This window comes from Nelumbo lutea, chromosome 5 (genome assembly GCF_056320005.1).
Source record: "Nelumbo lutea isolate HS-2025 chromosome 5, American lotus-T2T, whole genome shotgun sequence".
Taxonomy (NCBI): Eukaryota; Viridiplantae; Streptophyta; class Magnoliopsida; order Proteales; family Nelumbonaceae; genus Nelumbo; species Nelumbo lutea.
Genome location: NC_142688.1, coordinates 27477337 through 27488121, shown reverse-complemented (window position 1 = coordinate 27488121; position 10785 = coordinate 27477337). Strand labels below are relative to the sequence as shown.

Below are 10785 nucleotides of genomic sequence, written 5' to 3'. Positions count from 1 at the left end.
TGGACTCTGGGCCGGGATTGGGCAGCCGTAAAAGACCGTATTTTGCTTGGGCTTTTCTTGAAGGGGTAAAGGTTGGTTCTAAGGTCCTAAGCATGGTAAGGTATAAGAATATCCTTTGCCCATATGTAGACTTCAACCCATCCCAACCAGCCAATTCCTAACAAGTAGCAAAGGCCAACCAGTGCAGCCAATTGCCACTAATATCAACTCTACACTTCAACCAACTGCGCCATAAATGTGGCAGAATTTGCATCGACGGTATAAGGTCAAAGGCAACAAGGCTTTATAAGTATTTGACAAAAGATCCCACTCAGCCCCTCACACTACTGTAACATCACATCCTTCCCAAAATCCACTTTACAAGCTTCAAAATTATCAGCGATCATATCGACTATCGAGAGCTAGATTTAACTATTGAACATCTAACTGGCCCTTTAATGGCTTGCCAATATCTAACTATTCAACATTTGTTCTAAGTCATTCAAGTAGTATCCCAATATATAACTATTGATCTGAACCACTCAATTGGTGTAGCACTCCAAGCTTTGTTCCAACTCATCATGATCCATCTAGACCACCCAAATGTAATCCAAAATCTAATCTAGCAGTCCAAATGGTATATTGTTCAAAACCGAGCTCAAACTCAACCAGTTCATTCTGGACTTTGGACAGAAGAAAAGAAAAGGAAAAAAGAAACAAAACACCTTGAAAACTAAAGAAGTCTCATTCAAGCTGAAGTTAGAAGAACCATCTCACTAGTATGCATCTGGAATTCAACAAAGTGATATTTTGATTATCTGGGCAATACTTGATATTAATTAAGCATGTTCGTGCCATTTATTGTTACTAGGGTCTTGATATATTGTGATGTGATAATCATCCCTTCAACCCCAGAAAGAGGAGAATTATCCCAAAATAATCATACTTGTAAAGCAATCTGATGAAGTTCAGCTTGAAATCACTCCATGGAGGGTACCTTGACTCCAGGTCAAATATAAAGTTTCTTCTGAGAACTGCTTTTTCATGGGTAAATGCCTCGAAAGAGAATTTCCCATGATACTTTCCAACGCCGCTCTGACCGATGCCACCAAATGGTAAGTCGTCTGACATGAACTACATACACATAAAAAGAAAATTGGTTAGTTTACTAACAAGTGCAGCAGATCTTAACTCCACAAATATACTGCTAAAACACTTTAGTGCTGTAAATCTTAGGCAATTGTATGGCTCTAAATGCTGCACCCCAAAATCACTGTATAATTGTACAGCCTATATATGTGTTTTCGCAGTACTAATACCACAGAACATGTTTCTGTACCACGGAATTTGCTAGAAGTCAAGAAACAAGAGTAGGAGAGTTTTGTATGCTGCATTACTTGAACTGCAATGTCATTGAATGTAACACTTCCTGAAGATGTTCGTGATAACACCAGCCTCTTCAGTGTTTCATCCTCGGTGAAGGCATAGAGGACAAGAGGCTTTGGTCTTGAACTTACAAACTCAATGCTCTCTTCGATATTCTTCAACTGTACAGGGACGATCATGATGTGAAAAACATTTGAATCAATAGCACACTAATTTGAAGCATTATTTAAAAAATCTTGGTGAAAGATTTCTCACAGTGATTATTGGAAGAAATGGACCAAAGATTTCTTCAGTCATGATCTCAGCTTCAAGTGGAGGATCCAACAGAATCGTGGGCTCAATGAACCTAAGAGATGCATAAGAAAATTATGATTTCATAATCGAAGAAGAAAGAGATGATTGTACATTGATTATGTATTAGAACTATTAATTAGGTTCTGCACCAAACCGGGCTTCTAGATACTGAGACAGTCATCCTCTTCTATGAACTGAAAAGAGTATGGTGACTATGAAGAGAAGGGTCATAAAAAATACATTCTCTCTTTATCTACTTGACCACCATGAACAATTGAATCTGCAACAGCTGGGTCTTTTATAAGATTATGCAATCTCTCAAAATGGTGCCTGTTTACAATCCTGGTAAGGTCTTTGAAATCCTTTGCTTTTCTTCCATAGAATTGATCAATAGACTTTTTCAATAAATCGATCTGAAAATAACATGAAATCAAGGAAAAGAATGATTAAATTCTGAAGTTTCTGTAACTACTGAATCTTAAATCAAGTCCCAAAAAAAAGAACTACCATTATTTGTATATTACCAGAGTTGGTGCAAACTTCTCTTCCACAAGAATATAATCAACTCCTACACATGATTGGCCATTGCACAGGCCCCATTTCCCCCATGCTATTCTTTTTATGGCAACCTTGAGGTTAAAACATAATTAAATAAGAGAAAAGGGATAACAGGATAAAGAAGGTTGCTTTGATCATACAACTCTTTATCTCTAACTCATTTGAATGTAGGGGATCTAAACTCAACAATAGTAGAAAATGTCAAACTTGGACCAGACAGAGAACTGGAAAGCTGACAACACTAATTCAACTCTCCACACCTGTCCAAAAGTCTGACAACACTGCTTTGTATAATAAGGTTAAGAATGATGGTCATATTAATCAATTTCATCCTTTTGTTTGTTTAACAATTTCTACTCAGAGGTCTTCCATACCAGATATGGATTTCCCATAAACATTAAAAGGAGTTACAGTACAGAAACTACCTCTAGTTCTGAGGAGCTCAATCGGGTATCTAAGATGACAGGGCATTTTCCACCCAATTCCAGAGTAACAGGTGTTAAATGCTTTGCAGCTGCAGACATAATGATGCGTCCAACTCGTGGACTTCCTGAGGGTGTATAGATACAAGAGAAAGAAAATATTAATTGAAAGCAAATACCAGACCAGATAATACTTGGCATTTACTGATTTACAATGTTAAGAAGCAAAGTTTAACCCACTGAAAAATATACTTCGAAAGGGTATTTCAGCAACCCAAATTCAAAAAGAGAAACAAAGAAGCTGACCTATGATTTGAGAACAATGAACTCAGTCAGTACTGTTACGAGTGGCGTATTCATGCACAACACCAAAAACGTGTTGGACTCTCTGCCTTTCTATAAGATAGCTGTTTCTTCCCTCTCCTACTATAACTATAACTTAGGTTTTTGAGGGTCATGGTAGAACAAGACACCTGTTGTATTTAATCAAAGCCATTCGGCTTAAATTAAATATAAAAATCTCTTCAATGAAATTTCACATGGCATCAGAGCCGGAAAATTCACAAACCTCAGTTACAGGGGATTCCTCCAATCCTTACTACCTACACCACTCGGATAACCCAGGGGTGGTATTGGTTACTGCGCTCCTCACCGGCGACAATTATGTAAGCTGCAAGAGAGCCATGAAGATGCCCTTATCTGCCAAAAATAAGTTAGGATTTTGTAGATGGGACTATAAAGCAACCGTCCTCTACAGATCCAGTCTTTCCTGCCTGCAAACGAGTTGACAATATGGTGTCATCTTGGGTTGCTAAATTCCCTGCACTGTGATTTGGCACCAAGCGTTTTATACGCCACTTCAGCAGCCGAAGTTTGTCGGAAAGATCTCAAGGATCGTTTCTCACCTTCCAAATGGACCTCGGATTTATCAGCTGCGGAGGACAATTGCAATGCTTCACCAACGGACTGATTGTGTTACCGCGTACTACAGCAAACTGGAGTCTCTCTGGGATGAATTGTCAATGCTCATCACACCGGCCTCGTGTACCTGTGGTGCCTTCAAAACCACAGCCTACCAAGAGCAGTTGATTACTCACTTTTTACCTCAGTGCATGGTTCCTCATTTACTACCGTTCTCGTATATGTGGATGACACTGTAATTGCAGGCAGCGATGATCAGGCCATTCAATCGTTGAAGAAGTTATTTTCCCAACCAATTTCAATTAGGCTCTGTTCACTTTTTCGTAAGTTATTTATTGGTTAAATGCAATTCGGGAGTGGCACCCACAGAATTGAACTTTTCCTGATCTACACATAAATGGGAACCAAAATCCTATCGACCAACCTTCTCCTTTAAATCCGAAAAAAAAACATACCCCCTTAAAAATATCTTAATCGTTTAAAATACATCTTAGTGGGCATAGAGGTCTCCCGCTCCGGCGTTGGTATATTTCTCTGAATAAATATTCTCTTGATATACTTACTGACATGGATGCTCTCGATTCAAAAGTAAAAACCAAGCTCTCCCCCGATGGAACAAAATCTGAGGCTCTCTCCTGATGATGGCGAACCTTTGACTAACCCATCTCCATATTGGCATCTCATTGACCGCCTCCTTTACCTCACTATTACTCGGTCGGACCTTGTTAACACCCTTAGTCAGTTTCTCTCGTCTTTGCACCTCTCATTGGGCTTCTTGCCCCCCCCCCCCCACCCACCCACCCCCCAACTCGATGCTCGATATCAGGCTATTACATTTACCTCGGTTTCAGCCCAGTTTCATGGAAAGCTAAGAAACAGGCAAGGACTTTCATGGGGTTGGGGTCTGCTTTAATTAGGTTTCAATTAAGCCTGACTGTGTCATGTTTGGGTTGAAGAGGGTGTTTGGTACTGTGGAGAATGTGAGTGCTTTTTTTTCATGAAACTTTATACTTTTAAAATCTTTAAAATGATATTGGATTAATTATATGTGCATTTTCTATTATATATTCAAGCCAGTTAGACACCACATAGATTAAAAAAAGGTAAAAAATGGTGGTATCATTACAAAAAGTACCAAAATAATCTTTCTTGCAAATGTTAGCTTTCAATTAAATCAAGGTGTTTAAGGGCAATCAAATAGAAAAAGTAGAGGGTGAAACCACCATGCCTACTTGACACTCATATGGAGCATTTATACAAATTAATGCCTACGGTTCTAAACACCTAGATCTTTTCCATATTGTTCTAGGTATAAAAAAATAGCCAATTTATTAAGAGATAATTTTCTGATGTTGTGTTATATAAGTAAATCTCTTTCACTCCCTCCTGCCGTTAAAAGACTTGAAACTTTGTTTCTCGAAGCTATGTTTATCATAAACTTTCATGGATAAATAAAATATCCACAGAATACATAGTGACAATGAAAGATTTGTAAATACAATAATAAGAGGTTACTGCTATTTACTGGTTGGGTTTAGTATGATTTGCTCCATATATTTGAGTCGGGTCAAATTGAACTTTGACCTGTTGGGACTTTACTCTTAGGCTCTCTTCGCTTTCTGGGAAGTTATTTATCCGGGTAAATGCATTTATCATTACCCAGGTAAATGTATATACCCATGTTCTTTTAATTTCTATGTAAATAAGAAAATGACCATTTTAGTCATAACAAAATCATTATTAAAAGGAACAATTATGTCCCAACTCCCATCTAAGTGTTGACAACTTTCCAAGTGAGAAAATTATTCATCCATCTGAGAATTCTGTGAACCTCACATAAATCTGGAGAAAAAGAACATGGGTATCTTAGTCAATAAAAAACAAAATTTCATTGACCAACTTTTCCCCCTCTCAAAATCCAAAAAAAAAGAACGGGGCTAAGAGGAGATTCTCTACTAAAATTGAGGGTGCTTAAATTAATAGCTACCATGAAATGTAAAAGATGAAGTAGTAATGATACCGGTGAAGAATATCTTGTCCCATTTCTCTTCTAAGAGTTTTGCCCCAGTTTCAGGTCCACCTTCAATAACTTTTATCGCTTTATTGTCCAGGTAGCGTGGAATGACACGGGCAAGAAAGGAAGAGCACGCAGGAGCTATCTCTGAAGGTTTAATAAGTGCTGCATTCCCTGCAGATATGGCTCCAATCAATGGTTCCAATGCCAGTGCTGCAATCAGAAATCTCATTAGCTGGGAAGAGCATTTTGAAGAGATCATAAAATTGTAGCATGAGTACTCAAACAACCATGGAAGTGCTGCGCATGGTTGGTTGCAGGAGAAACTATGTTTTTTGCTTCATGCCAAAACATGGACATCTCCGTCAATCTTCAACTGATTATTTTGGTTATAGCCTACCATGAGATAGATCATGGACCTTGTATAAGGTGCCGTTAGAAAAGTTTTTTTTTTTAGAAAGATCTTTTTGCAGAACAAATGATCAAAAGATATATTGAGCTTTTGGGCCTTGTCTTTAAAGATAAAGATCGTTTGGCAAGTGGCCTGGTCTACCGGGATTTTAAAAATGCATTTAGAGATTATTATTATATAGATAAAAAAGCTTCATTTGAAGTTAATTGAAATTCAGTGTTTTCAATTTTTTTGGGTCCCTTTGTGCATGTGTCTTCTAGTCTTATCAGCTTTTGATTACCAAATGAAAAAAGACCAATTTTCAGTCTTTTAAACTTGTCAAAACATAGGAGATCACATAAAAAGACTTGCCAAATATCACCTAAATTAATATTTTATTGACATCATATATCTAACTGATTTATAATAAAAACAAAAGGAAATATTATCAAATAAAAAACCAAAAGGAAAAACTCACATATAGGGAAGTTCCAACAAGAGAATATGAGAACAACGCCTAAAGGTTCAGGCAGCAATTCAGCAGTTGCAGGGAAGAAAGCCAAGGGTAGTGGGCTCTGCCAATTTTCACAAATTCCCATTAGGAAATTAGCAGTGGCTTTATATATATATATATATATATATTAATTGAGAGTTTTTAAGTGTGATTTTGGAAAGCATGGTTTTTGAACCACTATTGACTTGGACGGTCAGACCGTTTGGCACGGGAGCCATCCAGGCGGCCAGTTTCATTTTATCCTAAAACCAATTTCTGATAAAAAATAATTGAAAGAGTCAACAACTAATTAACCCGGGCGATCAAACTATCAACCCATTCAATGGTTTTTGGCCATTTTTTTATCAAAATGGGCCATCCATTCAAACCAGAGCAGGCCAAAATAGTTCCATTTCTAAATCGTTTTCTAAAACGATGTTAGAAAAAGATGATTATGTAGAAGAGTAAACTACTCAAGCTTCCTTTATGTTTTATTTTAAATGCATTTAATCTCTCGATACCTTGACCGCTGCAAATTTCTCCATGTTAATAAACCCAACGCAAAATTGATGATGTCAGGCTTTAAAATTATTACACCTATTAATGTAACAACTCATAAAATTACTAAATTTGCTTTTAGCTTGTTGTGGGATCAGCCGATCAGGTATTGATCATCTTGTCCGGATTTTTTGTGTTATTATTGCACAGATGCAAATTCCAAGATTATTTAAACGAAAAGTAATGACAGGTCTAATGCAGATTTCTGATTCTTACTACAAAATTATAAAGGTACAAAAACCACACTTTATGTATTTATATCCGCCGCCTTGAATTGACATCAATTTTGAGTTGGCACCTACTCCAAATGTATTTTGAGCCTACAAATTCTGACCCTGCGTTATTAGTTATTCTCCCTTAATTAAATGCAATTGCCCTTAGGGGCTTTCAAAAAAAAGTAAAAGAAAAAAAAAAGAACAAGTTGTATTCATCAAAAACTCCAATAGAGGTTGATCGGTCAAAGCCCTTCTAGTATCATACCCTTCCCACATACAAGTTGTATTCATCCTAATTTACGTTTTTTCTGTATTTTTTTGAAAATTTTGTGTTTTTCCTGTATTTTTAGAATTTTTCTGTTTTTTTTTTTTGTATTTTCTATGTGTTCTGTACTTTATTATTTTTGTATTTAGTTAGTTTTATTTTTCTGTACTTTATTTAATTTATGCTATTTATTATTATTTTTAAACATTTTTTTATTTTTAATTGATTTATGACATCACGGGTCAAACCATTCAACCCAGGCGGTTGAACCACCGAACTGAAAAACAAACCCCTGACCGATTCTATTTCCGGGTCGGTTTTAAAAACCTTGAATCATATTGTCCAACACCCTCTGAAAGAATAGATGTGGATAATTTGACAATTTATATTTAATGAAATGTAAATAAAAGAAAAAGGGATGTGGAATTGTGAATATGAATAACCAATGAAAAATCTTACCTTTTTGGGTGAAGCCCATTTCTCCAAGCATCTCAGGTTGAGGGTCAGTGATTTTAATATGACTCCGACCTATAAACAAAAATCAGGTCAACAATAACTTTTTATTTTTATTTTTTACTTTGGATTGGTATCCAAAGATGAGATGCAAATCAATTTTCATGAGGTTCAATTTGAAAGCAGTACAAATGCAAATATATACAATATAATATATACAAAATAATACAAAATATAAGATCATGCACTCTAATATTTGCATTTGCCAAGACTTTGGTTGTCTTATATTTCCCTTTTATGATCGATCAATTCCCGTGCTTTGTGACTGTAAGGTTTGTGTCATGTAAACCGCGCTAGCCGACACCATTTGCGTATGGAACAATGGAATGTTTACTCTCTTCATAAGTGCTTATTGCCTAATTTTTTTCTTTATTTTCGGTATGAATCAATGCCTGAATCCTCTTTTCATAAGCAGTACAACACCACATCATTAAGCAATATTTACATATAACTCTCATCCATTCATGGCATGGGTTAATTACTGAACCAAAATTCGAATTTATTAAGTATGAACCGGGGTCCATGCTTTTGGTGCATACAGTTTACGGTGTGGAAGAAACAAGTTGTATCACACTTCACACAGGCGTAGGGGTGATCATTCTTGGCTCGGCCCGGCCCACAAATTTTTGGGCCTATGCCTAGGATTTTGTGTTAAGCCTGGAAAATTCTGGGCCGGATTTGGGCCTAACACTTCAAGCCCAGCCTAGACTGGTCAACCTGTAATATAATATAATATATATTTTAAAATATATATTATATATAATAATATTATAATATATTTTATATTTATATGTTATATATATATATATACAAATACATTTTATTTTATATTAAATGTTTATTATCTAATATATATAATATAAAAATTAAGTTTGAACATATAAATATAAATAATAAATAAATATTAATAAATTGACACATATCCACACATGTATGAATACTTGAGCCAATTCAAATATGCAGATTGTTCACTTAAATAAGGCCTTATATAAATGAGGGCAAGGTCTTGATTTTCATTGCCTAAGCAATGTAAGACATGAAAAAACATTCAATGGTAATATTTACTATTTAATGTTGTTCCAAGTCGCATATTGCTCAAGAATGAGAATGAAGGCAAGTATAAGTAAACCACGCCAAACCAACTATAGGAATTAAATGAGGCCCATGCTTTTTTTTTTTTTTTTTTTGATATGTAGACCCAAAATTTAGCCATTCCCAATTTAACTTGGGCTTGTGTCACATTTTTTTGTATGTATCACATGTTATTTAATTAAAAATAAATAAATAATCAAATTTTTATTATTAGACATCATAGGCCTAAACTCATTTCTCATTAGGCCCAAGGGGTGTGCTGGGCCGGGCCTGGGCTTAATTAAGTTAAAGCCTTTATCATTGATGCTAAACCCGCCCCGGCCTGGCCATGATTACCCCTTCCCCAGGGGATTACATTCTCTTAGGAGAGATTGGGACCTTCTAAACATCCGTAGACTGGACATAGCCCACCTTGTATTTTCATATGTTCCACCCGCCCGTTAGATTGGGTTGGGGCTGGGCCCATCTAATGGATCAGAGGGAGTATTTGTTTGGGTGGGGGTTCTGGGTAGCGCTCTAAGAGGGAAAGGAAACACGGTGCCCGATAGCTGAAGCACCTGCCTTACAAGGGAGTATTTGGTGGGGAATTTGGGTTATTAGACTTCTGAGTGGAATTAAGTATCAGAGATCAGAATGCCCCAGCGATGTAAGCAGCAGCCAGTTGATCAGTCGGTTGATAAAGCTTTGGTTGGTTAGTTAGGACTTGGAGGACTTGGGGAAGCAGCAACTAGCCAGTTGGATGTAAGTATTCATCATGAGTTGCAGCAAATTAAGAAATCTGAATCAAGATAAAACTCTCAGTTTCTTTTAAGTTAAAAAAAAAAATGACTTACTTCGTCACGAAAAGCTTCGACAGGGTGCTTGCCAAGATCTTCATGGACGACCTGAAAGATTTGTTCTTCATTGTCGCGTACGAGATTGAGGAGCGCCTGCAGCTGAGCTTTCCTCCAAGCTAAGCTTCTTGTCGTCCCGCTTTGGAATGTCCGCCTGAGTTCCCCCAATCTCTCTCCCAGCCCAAACTCTGCTACCGTCATGTTTATGGTCTCTCGCTTCTGTGTTTTAGCCTTGCTTGCCTGCTATCTAATATATACTCGTGATGTCTTCGCCGCCTCTCCTCTTTTATGGATTTCACGAGTTCTTGAGCTTCGCTTGTTTAGGCCCCTAGATTTTGCAAAGTTAAATTAAATCCAATCTCTTCAATATTTAATTACTTTCATCCCTTCTTCTTACATCTTTTGTCTCCCCACCGCTATCACAATCACGGTTTTGCTTCAATAAAGACAATGACACGTTTTGCTCCACACTATTGAATTGAATTGTATGGAATGGGACACACCTGTTGGCTAAAACTATGGTATAAATAAAATATTAAAATTTTATTTCTTAAGAGAAAATTTCCGATTAGTAAGTGGTATTTGAAAATACATAAATGAATTTTGAGTGTCATTGACCTTTATTTATAAACGATCCAAATATTGATAAAAAATGAACAGTTCCAAATATTTACCTCTTATATTCAAATAAGTTGGGATCATATCAAACAAAATTAGATGATACTCAAAAGGTATTTGTGTCTTTTTAAATGCCATTTAACAGCTAGTTAATGATATGTACTAAATTGGTACATTTTAAACCTTCCGATATTATATTATCGCATTTTAAAGTTCGGGGACCAAAGTGACAC

At 36.4% G+C, this 10785-nt stretch overlaps 1 protein-coding gene across 2 annotated transcripts; it reads right to left on the bottom strand.

Moving 5' to 3' along the window:
- Window positions 1-705: 705 nt before the first annotated feature.
- Window positions 706-10532, bottom strand: LOC148851242 (aldehyde dehydrogenase family 3 member F1-like). 2 transcript variants are annotated; one of them, XM_088947346.1, is made up of 10 exons: window positions 9935-10532; window positions 7956-8024; window positions 6444-6540; window positions 5581-5787; window positions 2643-2767; window positions 2184-2288; window positions 1900-2072; window positions 1621-1711; window positions 1377-1526; window positions 706-1113 (listed from the first exon to the last, which is right to left on the bottom strand). In XM_088947346.1, the coding sequence occupies exons 1-10, from the start codon at window positions 10133-10135 to the stop codon at window positions 877-879; spliced, it is 1455 nt and encodes a 484-aa protein (XP_088803472.1). In that variant the 5' UTR covers window positions 10136-10532; the 3' UTR covers window positions 706-876. The 2 variants fall into 2 exon arrangements, with proteins under 2 accessions (XP_088803472.1, XP_088803473.1); XM_088947347.1 differs by having other exon boundaries at window positions 1319-1526; window positions 9935-10279.
- Between the last annotated feature and the right edge of the window lie 253 nt (window positions 10533-10785).

Coding starts and splice junctions, on each gene's coding strand:
- LOC148851242 (XM_088947346.1), bottom strand. CDS start 10,135: ATGACGGTAGCAGAGTTTGGGCTGGGAGAGAGATTGGGGGAACTCAGG. Junction 6,541..7,955: donor AATGGGCTTCACCCAAAAAG/GTAAGATTTTTC, acceptor GAAAATTGGCAG/AGCCCACTACCCTTGGCTTT. Junction 1,114..1,376: donor TCAATGACATTGCAGTTCAA/GTAATGCAGCAT, acceptor ATGTGTATGTAG/TTCATGTCAGACGACTTACC.